The sequence below is a fragment of the Plecotus auritus genome (genome assembly GCF_963455305.1).
Source record: "Plecotus auritus genome assembly, chromosome: 4".
Lineage (NCBI taxonomy): Eukaryota > Metazoa > Chordata > Mammalia > Chiroptera > Vespertilionidae > Plecotus > Plecotus auritus.
In genome coordinates, this window is record NC_137775.1 from 106,335,630 (window position 1) to 106,356,834 (window position 21,205).

Below are 21,205 nucleotides of genomic sequence, written 5' to 3' on the forward strand. Positions count from 1 at the left end.
GGGGAAACTGCACTTCCTGTTGTAGGCCGGGGACCCGGGGCTGAGAGCGCAGACTGCGGCCACTGTTTGGGGCTGTTTTATGGGAGGGACCTGAGCTCAGGATTGGGGGCGGCTAAAACCACCCCCACAAACACTGAGGGACCACTGTAGTGATGTCCCCGCAGCACAGGGGCGAGGCGTGGGGTTCAGGGGCCACCCATACTTCGTATTATTAGATTATCACACAAACTTGTTATAACATTTTTCTTCCTCAAAATAGAAGTCTTTATAGACAGAGTCCGGATTTGAAAGCTCTCGTGCTTGCTGTGAATGCATGATACTTCGTTTGCTTTACCTCTTAGAAAACCAAGTCTTTCTTGATGAGCTCTTACACTTGGACACTTAACAAGATGTCACGGTGTCACTGGAGAATCTGTCTTCGCTTACTTTGTTCACACTTGGAAGAACTGGGCACACTAACTTGTAGAAGAACTGGAATCTGTTTTTAAAGGTCATTTTTTTAAATGAAATACTGCCACCAACCATTTCCTCCACTGTTTTAGTGTTATTTTTTCTTCTACATATATAAAACATAATCTATTTGGATTACATTTGTACTTCATTATCAAAAATAGCCAACTTCTTTATTTTCTTTTTCCCCAAAATTGGCACGTCATCTTATAATGTATACAGCTGGTCTTGAGTAACAAGACTCCCAACCCCATGCAGACGGAAATCTGTGTTTTGCTTTTGACCCCAAAACCTTAACGACTAAGAGCCCGCTGCTGCCAAAAGCCTTACCAACAACAGTCAGCTAACACATGTTTTGTTTGCTGTGTGTGTCACATACTGTATTCTTACAGTAAAGCAAGCTAGAGAAGAGAAAGTGCTGTTAAGAAGATCGTACAGAAAATATATTTACCGTATTTACTGAAAAAAATCCACATGGAAGTGGTCCCTGCCATGGAAACCCATGTTGTTCGAGGATTGGCTGTCTATGTGTGTACATGCATGTGTACATTTACACATATGCTCACTGAGAGTAGTGCACAGGCACCAAAGAATGGTGCTGTTGGTGTGCCGTGCCCTCACACACGCCACATGGCGTGCGCCTGTGCCGCTGGCCGAGTGGAGCTGGCGCGGGAAGGCCTCTCCTTCCGGTGCTGTCCGGGCTCTGATGTGGCACCAGGTCCTGGAGGCTCTAATCACCTCGCAGCACAAGTTCAGGGCTCGCCGGCCCCCAAGCCTGGAACTCCTGCGGATCTCGCGTTCTGGTCTGTGTTTACCGCACAGCAGCGGCAGGTGTCCGTCACCGGAAGGCCCCAGGAGAGCAGGCGTTTGGGTGATGGGATACAGGTAAACAGCCACTCAGCGCACACCAGTGCATTGCCAGTGGGGTACTGCCAGTCGGGTGCTCCCGGCTCAGGCCGCTGCCCCTGTGAGCCGTTGCACCTGGCGAGGGCCAGCTGGGCTCCCACAGGCAGGACGGGTACACGTTGGCTGATGGTTCTGGCTCCGAGTGAAGGGCTTGCTTTTCCCAGGTGGTGAGTGTAACCAGTAGGCCCAGAGGTGGCGAGAGGGCAGGACACCCCGGTTCCGGGGAAAGCGAGTCTGAAGGAGCTCTCCCCTTGGTCAGCTGCGGTCTCAGAATGGCGTTCCTTTGCTTTCTACTTAAACTTTGGGTCAAAATCATTTCTTTTGCAAATACCCAATAAGCAAATCTGTCCTTACAAATGGAAGGGCGCCCTAAGCAGCCATGAAAGGACATTTCCTCCTACTCCTACAAGTCAGCCCGAGGGGCGGCGCTACTGTCCTGAGACGTCCAAGGACCCACGTGGTTCTGCGTGTGAGTGCCTCGCTTCCTCGAATAGAGGCCCCCGGGGGTGAGGGCTCCCCACGGCTCCCTGCGCCCCAGAGACCCCAAACACAGCAGGACGTCGCTGTGCTGACGGGCGCTGACTCGGTGCCCATGCTCCTCAGGGAATCCACAGCCTTGGCCACGCATGAGCAAAGGACGTGATCCCAGAGCCCGCATGTCTGCACGTCGGCTGCGGTGGCTGCCGGCCGGCCTTGGAGCGAACCGAGGTGTCTCCAGACGCCTCCCGCCCGGAGTCGGCCTGTTTTCCAGAAGGCGCACGTTCACTATGTGATGTTCCCATAAACCTACACTTTCACACATGCAGTTCCCAAAAGCAGGGCACAGGCTGCCCGCTGGCTTCTATGCAACGCGGTTTCTCAGCAAACAGCTCCCGCGCTATAGGAACGTCGTGGGAACGTCTAGCGGAGGCGGAGTCTGGAGCATCACGCAGATGTGCCTGCACAGGAAAGGGAGGGGCAGCCTTTCCTGATGAGATGGGAGCGCTCAGGACAGGCTCACGGAAGGCAGCAGGCCTGCAGCTGTTTGGAAGACGGAAGACAAAGGACGGACGGGTGTCTGAGCTGCTGACGGTACGGGCGCACCTGGTCTGAAGTCATGGCTGTGTGCTCCTTTCGGCAGCCCCTGGCAGGCCTGCTTTTACTGGAAAACCGTTTCGTGAGGAAGGACAGGAAGTGGCTTTGGGTGGGAGGGAGCGTCAGCTTGGCCTCCATGGCCCCCGAGTTGTCTCTTGGGAGGGAAGAAGGCGTCCTCACTGGCTCAGGAGTGGGGCAGGTGGACGCTGAGGAAGGCGCCACCTCCGTCACGTTTACCCAGCAAATGCCCTGCCACCATGCTGGGTCAGACCTGCCTGCACCCGGAGGCTCCCTCCCCACGCCGGTCACCGCGCCCACTGGCCACGTCCACTAGGTGCTCTGAAAGCCAACACTGGTCACCTGGCCACTCCTGTGGCAGTGGAGCCCAATCAGGATGACTGAGGCCCCCTGGCCCGCCGCTCCCCAGGACAGGTCCAGGCGGGGCCCTCTCCCCTGAGGCTCTGAGCTCAGGACCAAGTGCGTCCCCCGGGGGCCCTCAGGCGGCCGGCTCTCCAGCGCTGGAGGAACCCAGTGGGTGGGGTGTCCAGCCCGCAACCCGTCTCTGGTCTCTGCGTCCGCACTTCCTGCTGCACTTTCCTCTTTAACTGCCTTTCCTTCCAAGTGCTGAGCTCACAGGACAGGACACTGGCACACTTCCCAGCCCCCAGCTCGGGCCAGCCCCCTCTGCGCCCCACACTCTCACCCGCCAAGTACAAGGAAGAGCTTTGTGCTCCTCACTGGGCCCCTGGAGGTCAGTCCAGGTCATGGAAGTGTCAGGCGTCTCAACTCTCGATTCCGCTGTGGACCCGGCGTGTGTGGGGGTCGCAGGCGCTCAGGTCCTTGCCGGCCCGCCCCTCCCAGGTGTGTCCGCGTCCACCTCACACGGGCTCCCTCCTGGGGCCCTGATTCAGACAGAGGGCGCCTCCTCTGCACCTGACGCAGGACACTGTCTGCAAGACGAGGGGCACCCCAGGGAGGACGGAGCCCAGCCTGCCCTGTGCAGGAGGTGCTCTGAGGAAGGGGTTGGAGGAGGGACTGAGGTCAGCAAACCCCGCAGGTCTGTGGCCCCTCAGGTCTGTGCCCCCAAGGATCTGTGCCCTATGGGCCTGTACCTCTGTGGATCTGTGCCCCCACGGGTCTGTGCCCCCAAGGATCTGTGCCCCTCAGATCTGTGTCCCGCGGGCCTGTGCCCCCGCCGGTCTGTGCCCCTGCGGGAGGGCCAGAGGCTGCAGATGGAATCCAGGTCGTCTTCTGTCACCACCGCCCATCGGGAAGGATGGCTCTCATGTCACCCTGAGGGGCAGCCCGGAGCTCTCGGGGGAGTGGTGCTCCATGCAGACCAGGCATGGGCATTGTGGGGAGGGTGAGAGGAGCAAGGGGAGAGTAGATTCAGCAGGGGCTTAGACGGTGGGGGGTGGGGGAACTGTGGAGGATGGGTAACTAGGCTGAGGGTGGGAGACAGAGCCCCCCCCTCCGCAGTACAGCAGACCCAGGAAGGAGACGAAGCTCATCTCCAACCTCTCCAGCCCCCGCCCCCACTGGGAGGGGAGCCTCCTGCCTGCAGGCCGCCTGTACGGGCCGGTGAAGTCTCCAGGGACAGCAGGAGCTGGCAGCTGTGAACAGCCTGGCAGATGGGCACGGGGTACCGCACCAGAGACACCGGCCTCCACTTTAGCATGAGCCCTTGACTGGCACTGGAGAGCCGCTCTCTGCACAGAAATACCTCCCGCGCCGCCTCCTGGTGCAGCACGTGCTTGGGCGTAAGTAACAGTGAGAAACACGGGAGGGGTGGAATGAGGGTGACAGCTCGAGCCATCGAGGATATGCAGGAGCACAGTCAGACCCAGGAAAGGCAGCAGGGACCGTGGCTCCCAGTGTCCCACGAGGGACAGTGATGCTCATGAGCCTGGCCAGCAGACTGGTGCAGACCGGTGCAGGGTGGTCCCACAGACCTGGCCATACCCTGCCCAGGGACGAGGCTGACCTTGGCATCACTTGACCTTGACACCGTTCTACCCGGAGTTCTCTGGGCTCTCGGCCCTGCGACCTGCACCCTCCTTCCCACCCCCCACCCCCCGGGGCGGCAGCGGCATTGGAGCTCTGCCTGTAGCCCGCACACGTGCTGGGCAGTGCCCGGGTCTGCATGCACATAGACCGAGGCTCGCCTGGAGGGACTTAGAACGCCAGCAGGTCTCTTTCCAGACGCTTATTTCTCCTGATGAAAAGAATCGCGTTTGTGAACCAGCAGTTCGTGAAACTGTGCTGAGTGTGGTGGTCGAGACAAGCAGAGCCATGATGGAGCAAGGGGAGCCTGGGATGGTCAAGAAGGGCTTCCCAGAGGAGGTGATGGAGAGGCTCAGAGGGAGAGAACCGGAGGCAGGGCGTCAGGGGGAGACAGAGCCCGTGAAGCCAGAAGCGTGCGTTTGGGGCAAAAGACAGAGAGCTGTGTTCTCAGATCTGAGGTTTAGGCCAACGAGGCGGAGAAGCGCCCAGAGAAAGCTGAACCCAGATCCGAGAGGGAATGGACAGAATTCAGGCACGGGCGGGCAGCTTCTCTGGTGGGTCTGTCTGCAATGAGGGAAGTCCGTGCAGCATCAGTCATTCCTTCGGGGATGTAGCAGTCACCACTTTTTGTTACCTTATTAGAAAGCTACTTAATAGGGTTTCTCTTCCCCATTCATTAGCTGCTCTTAAACTTTGTTGCTAAAACATTGAACTCTCCACTGGGGCCTCCTCTTCTGGAGGATTGCCGATAACTAAGGCGGGGATCCTGGTTGCTTCTGTCTCGTTAGAAGAATGAGACATTCGACAAACAACCTCCCTGGGATGGTGTCGGTTGTGCAAAAGCATCCTCTCGGAGATTTTCAGTATAAACAGCAACGCCACCAGCGGAACCAGGCTTCCGGCATGTCTGTGCATGTCCGTGTGCCAGATTCTTTGGAGAGCAGGAAAAGGAAGAGGCCCGGGCATTGCTGTTAGAAAGCAAGGCCCATGTCCTGAGATGCGGGGTTCCGAGCGGCGTCTGAGGAATGTGGGCACAAAGCTCAGGCTGCGATTGACTTTATGATATTTAATTGCAATTCAATTAAAAGGGTTTATGGGGTAGGTTCTAGGATTATTAACACGCACAGGACTTAAGTCCTCTGGTTATGTAAAAGTGTTGGAGTTGTTCTATGTGTATTTTCTCGTTTTCATTTTTTTGTAAAGACAATGAGGGAGACAAATAAGCAGGAAAGCCTATTCCTGGGTCACAGTTTCCAGGAGCCTGCGGAGCACAGCCTTCCGCCAGGAGCCGCGACGCCCTTGAGTGGGAGGGACAGAGCAGGTGTGTCTGTAAAACGAAGCGGCAGCGGGAGGGAAATCAGAGCCACAGCCACGTGGCTGCATGGCACGGGCTCCCTCCCGGCCTCTCCGCATTCTCGGGAATAAAAACACGGGGAGTGCCCTGGCCGGGCAGCTCCGTTGGTTGGAGCATCGTCTGTGCACCAAAAGGTTGTGGGTTCGATTCCAGTCAGGGCACATGCCTCAGTGGCAGGCTCCTCCATGGCCCGGGTCCTGGTTGCCTCGTGCAGGAGGCAGCCAATGGATGTGTTTCTCTCACATCGATGTTTCTCTCTGTCTTTCTCTTCCATTCTCCCTAAAAACCAATGGGAATGCCCTCAGGTGAGGGTTAAAAATAAAATCCTGAGTCCAGGGGCAGGTGACCTGGGCAGTGAAACCTGAGGGGAACCAGAAGCACCGCAGGTTCTCTGTCAGGTGCTCTCAGACGCTTCCTTTTCCGGCTGTGGCCCTGTCTGTCCTGCTCCCAGCCCCACCCCGGCTTCCAGTCCACAGGTTCCAAATCAACACCCGTTGTCATCCCCTCCACCCCGCCCGGCCCCCCGCTGGGCCTCCCAAGTGGTCTGGTGTCCCTGGGACCCGCTCCACTGCAGGTGCTCAGCCCCCAGCTTGCCTCCCACACCCTCTCTGTGGAGCGCAGTCACCCCTCCCGGCTCGCGCAGGGGCCATGGGCACAGCGGCTGCTGCCCAAGGTCAGTGGGGGTCCCTCTTGGTGGAGAACAGACTTTCAGGAACTGCCGGTCTCCGCGGTCAGGCCCTTCGCTTCACGGACCGGAGGTGACTGCGTGCCGCAGCGGGCTGGAGCCCTCAGAACCCCCGGCCGGTTCCATCAAACCTGCTTCAGATGGAATCATTGAGCCCCAAAATGACATGCGGTTTCTGGAAACACAGAGGCAGCTGCTTGGAGACCTCCCTCCTGCCCCCCCCCCTCCCCCGGGCCAGACCTCACCCTTGGGCCCTGCCCTTTGCCTTAATTAGGCCGAGGCTGCACTGGAGGGGGTACCTCTGGCCGGGTCCTCACCGCCTGCAGCATCCTATGCCGTTCTGTCTACACTTTTGTGTAGGCTGCCCCACCCCCACTCTGTCACTGGATCACCCCACTTGCCACCTGCAGACCACCCCCTCTGCGCCGCCCTGCCCGGCCAGGACCACCCCTCGGCTCCAGGGCCCTTGTCCTACTGCCCTTGTCTTACCTTTCAAACCTGAGGTCCCTTTCCATCACCCGTCTTGTATGTGGAGCCCCTGGTTCATTGGCACTGGCCGAGGCACCCTTGGGTTTCTGAGCCCCCTGTCCTGTCCCCCCCCCCACCCCAATTCCCTGCGAGGCCAGATCTGCATGGTGCTCGGTGGAACCAGTCGATGCATTGAACTGAGTGAGCAGCAGGAGACTTGCTGGGCAGGAGGAAGCCACCAGAACTCGACAGCCACGGCCTGCGACCTCCCACTTGCGAACAGCCGGGCTTCGGAAGCTGTAGGTAAATGTGAGCCTTGTGGGTGTTAACAAAAGGGATGCGGACGGCGATGACAGATGATGATCATTCCTTATCTTTTGGGCAAGAAGGGAACCTGGAGGGACAAGGTTCTTGTAGAAGCAGCCGCTCGCTCGAGGTGCAGGCCGGTGGCTGCGGCTGCCTGGCGTTCAGCTTGGGCCGCCACACTGGGAGGAAAGGCGTGGCTGTGGGGCCAGCACGGGCATGGCTCAGGGGCCGAGTTGACTCCCTGAACTTTGAGGGTGTCTCTGACTTTTGGGGAACCCTAGAGGCTTAACTTCAGGTGAGCCATCAGCCGCAGGAGCCCAGGAAGTTGGGGTCTCGCCGCTGGGCCTGTTGGGGGACCTTGGGGCTGCCACTGAGACCTCACACAGGAAGCAACCAGAAATGTTACAGACACGCTCCCTCGTGCACCTGAAATCCAGCTTCCCCAAAGCCTTTGGGTGATGGCAGATCCCGTGCTGCACGCGGGTCGGGAGAAGGAAGACGCTGTTTCTATTCTGATAACTCTGTCCCGGTATCACCCGACGTTCATCAGGAGCAGTGGAAGCGAAGAGAACGCGTGTCCTTGGTGTGTCCTTGGTCTCCGTGGGCCCCACATGGTCTGGGGAGGTCCAGCGGCACATTTTGTGGAGCTGAACTGAATAATCCTCCTTCGGAGCCTCACCCTGAGGCAGACGCCAACAGCAAAGCTGGTTTCTCTGCACCTGAAACCTGTGTGGCGAGATAACACTTTGGAGCCATTGCCTAGGGGTTCCAAGTGACAGCGCAGCCTGGTCTGAGAAGGAAGTCCGAGACACTGGCAGCACCCAGGTCCACGGCTGCCACTGTGCCCAGCGGGTGGCGCTGACTACAGCCTACATTCTGTGCTCAGTACCTAGGATGATGGAAAAGAGACAAAAAATGATGTCTGTTCTCAGGTTTGGGAGGCACAGTGTCGCTGAGGTGACCGCAGGGGACAGGACAGCCCGCTGCTCTTAGAGACGGAGGCGAGGGCGTGCAGGGCGGGCGCAGAGCCGGGCGGGAGAGGTACCCTCTCTCCCGCTGCAGACTCTTCAGAGTCCTGGGGTGGGAAGAGTGTGGAAAATTGCTTTCCCTTCTCTTCATTAAAATGTGTCTGTATCATTAAGCTTTATTTTGAGAAAACATCTTGCAAAATGGGGAAAATTACTCACCACTGCTTGGCAAACAGTGTTTACCGTGGGGCTGCTCCCTGGCTTTTGAAGGGGTTTCGAATGCAGCACTTGGCATGAAGCAGCTACGCACCCGACGCGGGCATGTGGGTGCAGCCAGGGTGGCCATTAGGGTGTCAGGTGATGAGGAGCACGAGGGCCCCGAGGGAAGGTCAGAACGCAGCGGCACTGGACAAGTTCTCACTGGCATAGGAGTCACTGTGCATGCATGTGTGTGTGCCTGTGTGTGCATGTGTGTGTGCATGTGTGCGTGCCTGTGTGCATGCATGTGTGTCTGTGTGTGCATGCATGTGTGCCTGTGTGCATGTCCATGTGTGTGCATGTGTATGCATGTGCGCATGTCTGTGTGTGTGCTTGTGTGCGTGTGTGCCCATGTGCATGCCCGTGTGTGTGCCCATGTGTATGACCATGTGCGTGTGTGTCCCTGTGTGTGCGTGCATGGCTGTGTGTGCATGTGTGAATGCCCATCTGTGTGCACACATGTCTGTGTGCACTTGTGCATGTGTGTGCATTTATTTCTGCATGTGCACTATCCCACAATCAGGTTTAAACGTTATCCAGGTATCACTGAGAAGCTCATGGGAGGAGGTGAGGCAGTGCCTCAGGACACTTGGTGAGACGGGGCTGTGGGCGAGCCACTCCGGGACAGCACCGCTCTGCCCAGGTCAGGCCCATGCTCACCCCAGGACAGGTGTGGCTTCGACTTCTGTGGGCAGAGGATGGAGGGTTCCTGTTTCCCACCCAGGAATGGCCGTGGCCCTGTGGCCCCAGCCTCTGGTAAGGATGCACCCAGGTCCAGGACAGGGGGCCCTCCTGGCACACACCCTGTCGTTCCCACAGCCACACCGACCAGAGGAGCTGTTTGCAGTGAGGATGTTTGTGCAGAATGACTCGCCCAAACTGCAGCGTAAGCTCCGCTCTGCTCCCAGCGGCCGCGCTGGCCTAACCTGGGAACGGCTCCTTCTGGAATCTGCTTCGATGACAATCGGCCTGAATGACACCGCGGAGGTGATCCCTCGGGATGTTGACAATCAGCCCCGTTGCTCCCCTGCTTTTCCCCGCATGTGCCTTCTGAGCACTTCACTTCATTGCGATCACAGTCGGTGTAGAATGTTGCGTGTGTTAAACATCCGTGTCCTGGTGGCCACAGCGGGGGCCTCAGTCACCGCAGCAGTGTAACCTGCACCTTTTCAGACTTCCTCCTCCGCGGGTGTCTGCCTTGAGCCGAACGTCTGAGCCACACTCAATGTCACCGTGGCCACGCCCCAGCAGCACCATGCAGACTGTCCGCGGGGCTGCCGGCAGGTGCGGTCTTTGCAGCTTTGCCGAACTCCGGGTGCCCTTGGAGCGGGCGACGGTCCCCACCCAGGAGGCCGTCCCTTTAGATGCCTTCAGGGTTTACCCGGCTGCAAGGGTGTGGCCTTGCCCACACCCCCACCCCGCCCCGCCCCTCAATGAACCGCTTCGTTTCCTCGGCCTTTGTGGTGGCCTCCGTTCGGCTCTGTGACCACTAATGATGGCCGCCCTTTGTGTGCGCTCCCCGCCCTGCTCGCTTGCTCGTCGCGCCTTTGTCGTCTTGGTCTTTCTTCCACACGTTCGGAACGACATGCCTTTTTCTCTCAGAGGGAGCCCACTCCACAGTCCCTGGCACGCGAAGGTTTGAGAAGAGACGTTAGCATTCTGTGTCTGGATGGATCTCTGCCCCCAGAATCCTATCCAACTCATTTTGCAGGATGTGCTGTACGGCAGGCAGGCTCTGCAGAGGGGCTTGCCGGCTCGACGGGCAGAGGGGCCTGGCCGCAGAGGGAAGCGGCATCTCACAGGGAAATGAGGCTGCAGCTGCGTGGGGGAGGCTGCGCCCTGGGGGCCTGTGTCGTGGCGGGAGGGCGGCTGTGTCATGGGGTGACCCTGCTTCTCAGTCTGAATCCTCACTCCGAAAATGGGAAGCGTTTGGGCTTAAACAAATCCTGTGCCGAGTGCTGGGGGGAGCTGCCCAGGTGCTGGGGTGGGCAGGGCCGGTGCCCACGCGGCTGCACTTGCCGGAGGCAGCCCGAGGGCCGCAGAGCTCGGTTCTTGCACTTTCCTGGTGGGGAGTCTGTACCCGCAGAGCAAGCCCCTGGTTCCCGTTCTTGACAAGCATTATGCGGTGTGGGTATTTTTAACAACGTGGCACAAACATCACGTGTCTAGTTCTTCTGTGATGGAGCATGTACATCCGGGGACTGCAAACAGGCTGCTCTTCTCTTCCTGCAAACCCCACTGCCCTGGGAGACAGTCTCCTGCCAAGGACTGAGGGCTTGGCCTGGCTGGGAGCCACCGCCTGGAGGGAGCAGGGCTTTGCCCAGGCCGCCCTGTCACCTCTGCTTCTGTTTCCCTGAGGAGACCCCCGGGAGCCTCGGCCCAGCTCATTCCCTGTGCGTTCCCTGTGCGCCCAGCACCGTCGGCTGTTCCCACACATTCACCCTCCAAACTCCTTAACTCGTGCAGCAGTGTACAACATCCCACTTTACAGACGACAAAACTGAGTCAAAGCTGCAGAGCTGTGGTGGCGGAGCCAGGATGCAGACCAGACGACCTTGGCGCTGGCCCTGCCTTTGGCCCTTGGTCAGCGGTGCGGACCTGAGTCTCTTGGGGCTGTTTTCCCTCCACGGACAGTGGGTTTCCTGATCCTGAGACACGGATGACTCCCGAGCACCTGCCTCCCGAGGAGCCGCTGCTCACGGACACTGCTCCATGGAGAGGGACCTGCAAGGCCTGTCCATCTCCCCCGTGGGGCATGCCCTTCTCTCACTTGGTCCTCACAACGTCCTCAGCACCCGGCAGATCCGACACGGAAGGAGCACAGAGCAGGCACAGGGCGGCAGCCTGAGACGACGCATCTCCAGGGAAAGTGTCCTGGAGACACATCGTGCTGTGGCCAAAAATAAGTGCTCGCCCCTCGGCACTCTGGGGACAACAGGTGTTTGTGGGGGAGGGTATTTTCCTTCACACACATTGGCTTTCTCCCTCCTGCAGAGCAGGCACTGGGGCCCGGGCCAGTGCTCAGTGGTTGGAACATCAGCCTGCACACTGAAGGGTCACAGGTTAGATCCCGGCCCCGGTCCAGTGCAGGCAGGAGGCAACAGTTGATGCATATCTCTCACAGCAATGTTTCTCTGCCTCTGTCTCTCTCTCTCTCAATATCATTGGGAAAAAAACATCCTCAGGTGAGGATTTAAAAAAAAACAGTAGGCATTGGGATGAGGAAAGAAAACAGACTTGGTCAGCCCCCTGGTGGGAGTGACCCATGACCTCGGATGACCTGTGACCTCAGTGTCGGGAGAGGCGCCCAGGTCGGCCAAGGACCCGGCCCGAGTACCGCCGCTCTCGTGGGATCGGGTCTGCGGGGGACAGAGCCATTGAAGGGACGCGGGCGCTGGCTGAGCCCACGTGTGGGTCTGTCTGTCACCAAAAGCTTCCTCTGGCTGCACCACCTTCTGCTCCCGCACAGTCACTCCTCGCAGTGGCCGTTCCCCACCTGACCCCACGAAGGCAGTGGCTTCTCTGTACACGCGAGGGCCTCGTGGGGGCTCAGAACCACTTTCCTGAGTGGTGCTGTCTCGGCTCCCAACACTCCCTTTCAGTGAAGGTGGAGTCGGTCTGGATCCCAAACATCGTCTAGGATTCGTTTAGACAAGGGTCAGGCCCTGCGCTCCTGTGCAGCCGAGTGCAGAGGAGCGCCTGGGCCCCCCGAAGCATCGCAGGCGCTGAGCGCTAGCCCCTCAGGTGGCCTGTCACGTGGAAGGACTCTGTGTGCTGCGGGCCCAATAGAAGAGCTGGGGAAATCCCCGTCCCATAACAGTGCAGCTTTCAAAGTCACGGGCTCCGAGTCCCTCCTGTTTGTCACAGACAGACAGCCGTGGCCTCTGTGTCGGCACCAGGTGGGCAGGCCCTGGGTCCTGGCCAGGTGTGCAGCCGGCCTCCAGCATCATTACTCTGAAGCTGGGAGCCAACGCAGGGAGTGGTCGCCACCGCCTGTCCTGTGCCTGTACCATGCTCATGCCACTGCCTATGACAAGGATGCGTGTGTTGTCCCTTCCCACGTCCCAGGTTAGGGCGACAAGGCAGGGGAAGCCCTGTCACAGGAGTGGCAAAGGGCACGGCCGCCTGCTGCGTCTTCCCACCTTGGGTGCCCGGAGCCCGGCCTGGAGGCACCTTGTTCTCATGAGGTCCCAGGAAAGCTCAGCCCTGAGCCCCCAGCCCGAGTAGCAGCTGGGCTGCACGCAGGTGCAAACCACAGGTCCTTGCACACGGAAAGCCCGCCGTGCGGGTGACCACGCTGTCCTTGGACACAGAAAGGTCGCCGTGCGGGTGACCATGCTGTCCTTGGACACGGAAAGGTCGCCGTGCAGATGACCACGCTGTCCTTGGACACGGAAAGCCTGCAACCTAGGCATGTGCCAAACCAGCAGGGCACTTAACCTTTTCTTGATAGAGATTAACTTTGACGGCCCCAGTCACGTGATGTCTTCCCAGGGCAGAACAGGGAATTCACATCACGATGTTAGAAAGCTTCCGAAGGCCCTGCTGTATGGAGACGTGCTGGGCACTCGTCTACTGGCCCGCGAATCTGAGCACGACCTCCTGGCCATGACGTGTTAGGGTGTTACCTGTGGACGAGACACGGAGTGAGCTGACTGGCACCTCTCAGGCCCCACCCTGAGATTTCCCCTTAAACGTTGGATGCTGTCTTTTGTCGTCAAGTTGGAAAGGCAAGCTTTTCTGTCAGCTGTGCATGTTCCTTCCCGCACGTGCCTGTACTCACTCTCTCCTGTGCGGGCTTTTATCTGTTTGGTGGTGTTTGGGGGGAAGGGAAGACCCAAAGAGAATTGTGTGTTTTTCCTGAACACCCTGACTTGGGACCAGTTCCCATATCTCAGTCCACAATGTAAATCCCACCCCCCACCCGGCCCCGGGCCACATCCCAACAGGAAAGGAAAGGCGTCTGCACGAAGCGTGGTTGTAAGGCGTGGTTGTAAGGCTCGTCGGGGTGATCACAGCGCTGGGCCGGGACCCTTTTCCCGAATCTGTGTGTGTGCATTTTGTATGTGTATATAGCTCTGTGTGTGTGAATCTGTGTGTGCGTGTAGGTATGTGAGTATCTGGGGGGTGTATCTGTGTGGTCTGTGCAGTGTGTGTGTGTGTGTGTGTGTGTGTGTGTGGTCTGTGCAGTGTGTGTGTGTGTGTGTGTGTGTGTGTGTGTGTGTGATCTGTGCAGTGTGGGGGGGGTCTGTGCAGTGTGTGGGGAGGCCTGTGCAGTGTGTATGTGTGTGGTCTGTGCAGTGTGTGTGGGGGGGGGGGTCTGTGCAGTGTGGGGGGGTTGGGGGACCTGTGCAGTGTGTGTGGGGCCTGTGCAGTGTGTGTGGGAGTCTGTGCAGTGTGGGGGGGTCTGTGCAGTGTTTGGGGGTCTGTGCAATGTGGGGGGTCTGTGCAGTGTGTGGGGGGGTCTGGAGTCGGGTGGGGGGGTCTGTGCAGTGTGTGGGGGTCTGTGCAATGTGGGGGGTCTGTGCAGTGTGTGGGGGGTCTGTGCAGTGGGGGGGGGTCTGGAGTCGGGTGGGGGGGTCTGTGCAGTGTGTGGGGGTCTGTGCAGTGTGTGGGGGTCTGTGCAATGTGGGGGGGTCTGTGCAGTGTGTGTGAGGGGTCTGTGCAGTGTGTGTGTATTGGGTCACAGGTGAGCTCCCGGCCCACACTTGGCTCTGAGGAGGAGCAGGTGGTGAACAGGCATGGGAGGCCACGGCCCAGGTGGCACTGACCCCTGTGTCTCCCACTGTCTCCCAGGAACTCTGTCGCCAGCGCATGGCCGTGCGTACCTCTGACCACCCGGAGGCCCCACACGTGTCACGCATCAACAGTGTGTCCTCGCAGTTCAGTGACGGGCCCATGCCCAGCCCTTCCGCGCGGAGCAGCACCTCGTCCTGGTCCGAGGAGCCGGCGCTGCCCAACATGGACATCTCCACCGGCCACATGGTCCTGGTAAGGCCCTCACCCGCTCCGTGACCCCGCCCGCCCCGCCTGTGTGTCCTGTCGCATCATGACAGTGGCTCAGGGAGCACCCTGGCTTGCTGCGCAGCCAATGAGCAAGGTGTGGCCCATGTTGGGCTCCTCTGCTGGGGCCTCTGAGTGAGTGGCAGTGTGACCTGGTGCCCTGCTCCTGCCCGGAGTGCCAGGCCCACGTGCAGACTCGGGAGGTGCTGAAAGTTATCGGGGTGTGGATGGCATGCATTAGCGCCTACTGTGCGCTGCGTTCTTTAACCTCCAACTAACAGACAGCACTTGTCCCTCCCCCAGTTTCTGTCCAGCGTCATCTGGGTAAGTGAATGTCTCTCGCATGCTGCTCATGACTCAAAGGGACACTGGCCGGAGGGGAGGGCACAGGGCTCAGCCCTGGCAGGAGGCCCATGGGCCGGGCAGTCTCCGTAAGGACACGCCAGCTGGCTTCTGCAGGGTGGACCTGCTCCCTGTCCCGCCCGGCCCCCAGCCGTGTCATCCTCAGCGGGACATGCGTGCCGTGGCTGTATCCTGCCTCTGGCACATAATAAACCCAAGTTTTATTAAGAGAGACATTCAGAACTCAGCCCTTCTCGCTGCCGTCTCCTCCAGGCACAGGGTCCACTCGCTGCCAGGTCTCAGAGAGGCTCCTTCCTGTCTGGTGCGAGTTCGGCCAGAGCACACGCACTGGGCCGTGCCTGCCCGGGCGGCACTGCCCCAGGTCCAGGCGGTTCACTGGACCACTCATTGCCCCAGACTCGGTGTGAGCCGGCCGCAGGGTTTTTGTGATGGTGAAGCGCTTCCCTCTGTGGAGACGCCCGACTTGTTTACTTAACGCCAATGGAGACAGAGGAACTGGACCACAGACAGCGGGTCCCAGTGTGTCGCTGCTGTGACAAGCACCACAGGTGTTTGCTCTCACGGCTCCCGAGGCTGGAGTCGGGTGGAGGTGCCTCCCACTCTGTCCGCCGTGGTGGAGGGGAGAGGGCCCTCCGGGGTCCCTTTTACTAGTACCAGGGCACCAATCCATCACGGGGCCACCTCGTGACCTCATTGCCCCTCAGTCCACACCGTCAGCTGCCATCTCATGGGGGTAGGTTTCAACTTGTGAATTTGGGGGACACAGGAAACCGCATTTTCACTTAAAAGTCCGACTGCAGAGCCCGGAGGTGGGGCCTGGAGAGGCCCTAAGGCCCCGACAGGCTATGGTGCAACTGGGTGTGTCCATTTTGAGGTGCACCGGGGGGTGTCCATCTTGGGGTGCCCAAGTCTGCAGGCAGGAGCTCAGGATGCCGGGCCGTTTGGACCAGATGTGGGGATGGATGCACCATGTGGCCGGGAGGCAGCCTGCAATGAGGCAAAGACCAGCAGCCACTGTCTGCACTGAGCTGGACACACACACCTTTGCTCTGCCCGTCCAGGGCCCTAGGGACGGAGGGCACCCAGGACAGGGCCACCTGCCTTTACACGCTTCCTCACAGACGTATGTGGCCGGATAGTGAGTCCACTAAATCATTTTCAACAATATCTGTCCCTTTTAGAAAAGGAAACTCAACCCACAGGTCAGGTTTTCAGTCGCTGCAGCGCTGGGGCGTGTGCCTCTGCCACGCTGGCTGGGGGTTGTCGGAGGCTTCCTTGTGTCCACATCGTGTCCGATTTCAGCCACGCGTTACAATCCGAGGAGGTCTCAGTCCCAATGGGACATGGAAGTACTGCGCTTCCCACGGAGAACCGTGGCGTGGCATTCACGGTGAGCGCACACGTGGCAGTTAATTCTCCAAGGAAATGCACACGCCGCACATGCACGGACCTAGCCTTAGCGTGGCCGTGGCATTGCCATGCCTAACGGGAAGTGTCCCTGCAGGGGGTCACTGACTCCAAGCCCTGTTGCCGCGAGAGATGAATGCATCTCCACCCGGCCACCGTCACCATGCAGACGTGCAGGCCCTCGGTGCTCAGGACGCCCTGCGAGCAGCGCAGACGCGAGGCCTGTCTCCTGAGCCACCACGCCATCTCGAGAGTCCCCGTGGGCCTGGGCAGGAGCAGGGCAATGGAGGGGGAGTGTGCGCACCCTGGATGTGCCACGTGGGCTTGCATGAGGGCCAGGTCTTCCTTGAGGGTCTGTCCGCGCTCGGGGGTCCTGGCTGTCTGCCCTTCTGCCCACTCTGCCGGCCGGTTCAGGCACTGCCTCCACCCCACAGCTGTCCTCGCACCAGGCCTTCTCCCTCACCTGGAGACGCCACACACCTGAGCCCCACGAAGCATGTTTGCCATTCGTCTCCCCCTCTGCACGCAGGGGACGGGGCTCAGCTCTCAGCTCTGGACCCACAGCCCATTTGCAAGGCTGAGGCCGCAGCGCATGGTGAGTGGACCAGAGCTGTGTTCAAAGGGCATGTAAACTCCGACGGCCTCATGCACTGAGGCTCCAGGATGGTGACCCACTGTGACCAGAGCTGCACTCTTCCTGGGCCGCCTCCGAGGACTCGGAGGCCCCTATAAGCCTCGCCAGGCCCGCGCCATGCGGGCACGGTGCAGAGGCACGTCCTACCTGGAAGGTTCAACAGCAGAGGGAGGAGTGGCCAAGGCATCAGAAACGTAACTGTCACAGAGACCTTCCCAGAGTGCGACGGGAATGTTTCCCGTCGCAGACACAGAGGCATCGTTACAGGAAGACGTGGAGAAGGACAAGCCCATCACCTGCAGCCGGGGCCAGTCTGGGAGGAACCTTCGCCCTGTCCAGGTCACAGTGTCCACAGTAGCAACATGCATGTGCTGTGACCTCATGCCAGGAAGCCATGGCAACAGAATCTCAGAGAGGAGACAGCGCCGGCGAGGCTGTGCCCGGAGGAGAGGATCTATTGGGTGACGGAGGATGCGGGCCCCACGCAGGTGACAGTACCCCTGATGAGATCAGTGGCCCAGGTGATCCAGGTGGTCTCGGGGCACCAGGGCTCATGGTGAGAGGCCGCCAGCACGCAACTGGGAAGGGGGGTTCCCAGGAAGCTGTGGGGAGGACGTGCGGACGGGCGAGCTGCCCTCGAGAGCCCAGCATATGGCGTGGACGGCACAGGCTCGGGTCCGATGAGCTTGGCTCAGAGCTGGGACCTTCTGCATCCGACGCACTCAGCCTGCCTCTCGCCTGCAGAGCGGCTGCATAGGCCTCCAGCGCCCGAGGCCCCAGGCTGCACGGGCCACCTCGCCACCTCCTCACCTACACTGTCCTTACAGACGCCAGAGGGTCACGACAAAGAAATGGGACCAGTTTCCTTCTGACGAAGCGCCAGGGCCAGGGCTTCCCCCAAGGGAAGACGCCACGGCCGGGACCCGGCAGCGCGCAGGGTGAGGGCTGGCAGGGGTCCGTGGGGCTGGGCAGTGGTCCCCGCCCTGCCAGCCAAGTCTGGGGCAGATGGAAGGAGGGGGCTGGAGCCACGCCCAGCACAGAGCCTGGCGGGAGGCGGGGGTGCCCATGTTCGCAGGGACGGAGGATCTGGGCCAAGGAGTGGGGAGGAAGGACCCTTGTCAGCAGCCTGCTGGCCCAGGGCCTGGTGACCGGCACATGGCAGGGACTCCAGGCAGGTGGCTTCGCACAAATATATGAACGTACTGTGTGTAAATGCGTGGGGTCCCCTCTGAGAAACCCACCACGCCCCTCCAGAAGGTCAAGGGCCCCTGGGAACCCATCTCTTCCTGGAAGGCTGGCGCCCTTAGCAGACATCGGGAGCCAGTCCTGCATGATGGATGCCAGGTCAGCTGTGCAGGCAGTGACGTGGATGGAGGAGCCCAGGACACAGCCACTGGTCGGCCCAGCGGGTCCACTGCGTGTGCAGGCTGAAAAGCCCGAGCTCAGGCTTGGGGGGTTAAGGAAAACATTGATTTGATCCTGTCCCCCTTTGGGGCAAAGCGCAGAGGCCTTCATCAACAATGGCGGGCAGAGCCTGCCCAAAGCACCACGTCCACGGGGAGGGGTGTGGGCCCAGCGCCACGCATGCCCTCTGCCCCTGGGACATGAGGGCTGAGCAGCCACTGGCATCCTGAGCATGTGTGTGGCTGCCGCCATCCCCAGGAACCCTGGGGAATGAACGTCACGACAGAGGGACCCCAGGCTGCGCGTGCCACAGAAGGGGAGCTCCCGCCGGCCGCACTGACCTGGCATGGGCATGGCCGGCCCACGGGTGGAGGGGCGTGTCCCCGAGCTGGCACAGGCACCGCCGCACATCAGTGTGCCCCTCTCCCACGGGCGTGCGGCCTCCACCACTGCGGCTCCAAGCACCTCGAGTCTCATGAGGAGCCTGTGTGCCCGTTGCGCCTGGTCTCGCTTGTGGCCACATCCCACCACACCCCTGGCCTGAGCGCATTCACACTGACCACGTGTCGGCCAGCTGCTCCCCGGAGCGCCTCGGAGACGTGTCCTCAGGGGAGTGACAGGCCACTGAGAGGCAGCGCCAGCCCTCGCCCTGCTCCCTCCCTGACGGGCTCCACTCTGGGGCGTGGCCTCCGCCTCCCCTCGGGGGAGCTCCTCTGCACATGACACGACTCCTTTCTTTCCCTGACGTCCTTTCTTGCCCTGACGTTCACACAAAGGCCTCCTGGGCGTGAAATGCCACAAGTGCCTCGAGAGAGACACGCTGCTAGCCCGCACCGTGAGGCAGGTGTGAGTCGCCTGCTGGGGTGTCCTCTTCCCGTGGGAGCCGTGGGAAGCCTTCACACGCTGCGTCACGTGGGGTTCCATGGCAGGAGTCCTGGGCTGTGTTGACTCTCAGAGCAGGAAGATGGGGCCAGGGGCCAGGGGCCAGAGGCCAGGGGCCAGAGTCAGGGTGACAGGGACGGACAGGTGTGAGGACCAGGGGCTGCTATTGGCCGGGAACCCGTCTGCTGGTGTCCGTGAGGTGGAGTAGACCTCTCTGCTGCGGCCGCACGGCTAAAGCCTGGGGTGTGGGTGGCTTTTCAGAGCCTCCTGGGTCTCATCCCAACCTTTCCTACGGCTGCCAAGTTTCCCACCTGGTCGTGTCCTCAAGGCCTCATCACACCTGCCCCTGGGACACTCTCGGGGCCTGAAACCAACCCGCGCCCGCTTCTCACTGCTAGAGGCTTCTCATGCTCCAGGAAGAGCTGGTCAGTCCTACAGGACCCTGTGGGCACAGTGCCCAGTGTGTGCCTGGCGCACAGTAGGTGTTAGTCATTGATCAGCAGGCCCCACCCTCTTCGCTTCACCCTGGATTGGGGGCATTGGTCCAGCTGCCTCCAAAGTGAGCGAGTCCCAGCTCTGACTACAGCTTCTGTTTAAAGCCACTTGGCAGGACCTGAACCTCGCCCTCTTTAGCTCACATACAGCAGGTTGTGCTAAGACGCACCCACCTCTTCTGTGTGTGTCGTCTCTTAGCTTCTGCAGAGACTGAGTTCTTGTTCCCTCCTTTGCTCCTCGGTAGGCAGTTACAGCTGAGTGAGTGTCCTGGTGGTTCTAGCGACATGCCTTGACGAGATCAGAAGCTACGCCTCTGCCTGCCCTCGGGGGCCGGGCTCCGTCACCTCCTGGACGCCCAGGTTGCTGTTGCCGGGTCCCTCTTACTCTGTTTATCCTTAAAGAAACCATTTTTAAAGTCAGCACTTATGGAGACCGACTTTCTTTTTAAAAAGTGTTTTTGTTAGTCCTCACCTGAAGATATGTTTCCCATTGATTTTCAGAGTGGAAAGGAGGAAGGGAGGGAGACAGACAGACAAACACATCCATGTGAGCGACACATCGATTGGTTGCCTCCTGCACACACTCTGACCGGGACCGGGCATCGAACCTGCAACCCAGGCAGGTGCCTTGACCAGGAATCGAACCCAAGACCCTTTAGGGTGCAGGGCTGATGCTCTAACCACTGAGCCCCCGGCCTGCGTGACTTCCATTTTAACAGGTGTTCTTTGTTTCCTTCACCATTTCTCCTTCTAATTCTTAGTTTGGGATAAAATTTCTTTGTTTTTCTACCTGAAATACACCCTCTTTTAGTCTTTTAGCCAGAAAATCTGCCAATCGTGTGTCTGGACAACTCTTTGATCCTCACACTTGCATAGCAGAGGAGCCAAGGGTCAGATTCTCGTGGCTCCCTTCTCGTGGCTTTGAAAAGACTGTTTTCCTGCCTGCGGTGCTGTTGCTGTGCCCGGGTCTGGGCCCTTCTGAGTCAGCCACACTGTCTCCTACATCCGCACTTTGCTGGCCTGGGATTTTCTTGTGTTGGGACAGGGCTGGTGTTCTTTTTCTTTTCGCCCCTGTCTTTCTGTGGTTTCTGAACTGGAGAAGTCCTGTATTCCATCAGTGCCAGAAAATGCTACACCGTGTGTGGCTCAAACGAGACTCTCCCACCCTCTCCATTCCCTCCGGGGGAGAAGGTCGGGCACCTCCCCAGCCTCCCAGGGGCTGTCACTCGGCCTCCGCTGCCGTCGGGGATTCCCAGCTCTCTTCTTTCCATGTCTCCTATGGACTCCACCCATTGCATTCCCCATTTCAAGGGGTACATTCTTCATCTGTAGTCGTTCCATTTAATCCCTTTAAAATCTGCCTGCTGTGTTGTTCTTGTCATATTGTTGATTCCCGCTCTAATGTCCTCAATCATTACGATGCAATTCCTCACCCGAGACTCCCGGACAGTCACCTATGTGTTGTGAGCCTCTGTCCTCCGACCAGGTGAGGCCCAGAGTCCAAACAGCTTCCCATGTGGAGTCCCTGGGTAACCCTTGTGCTGA

At 59.6% G+C, this 21,205-nt stretch overlaps 1 protein-coding gene across 1 annotated transcript in view; it reads left to right on the forward strand.

Annotated features, from left to right (window-relative positions):
* Positions 1 to 21,205, forward strand: part of PTPRN2 (protein tyrosine phosphatase receptor type N2) — a 458,587-nt gene that overhangs the window by 374,889 nt on the left and 62,493 nt on the right. Inside the window, exon 14 of the mRNA XM_080665141.1 lies at positions 14,270 to 14,464. Within this exon, the coding sequence (XP_080521267.1) occupies positions 14,270 to 14,464 (195 nt within the window). The remainder of the gene's footprint in view (positions 1 to 14,269; positions 14,465 to 21,205) is intronic.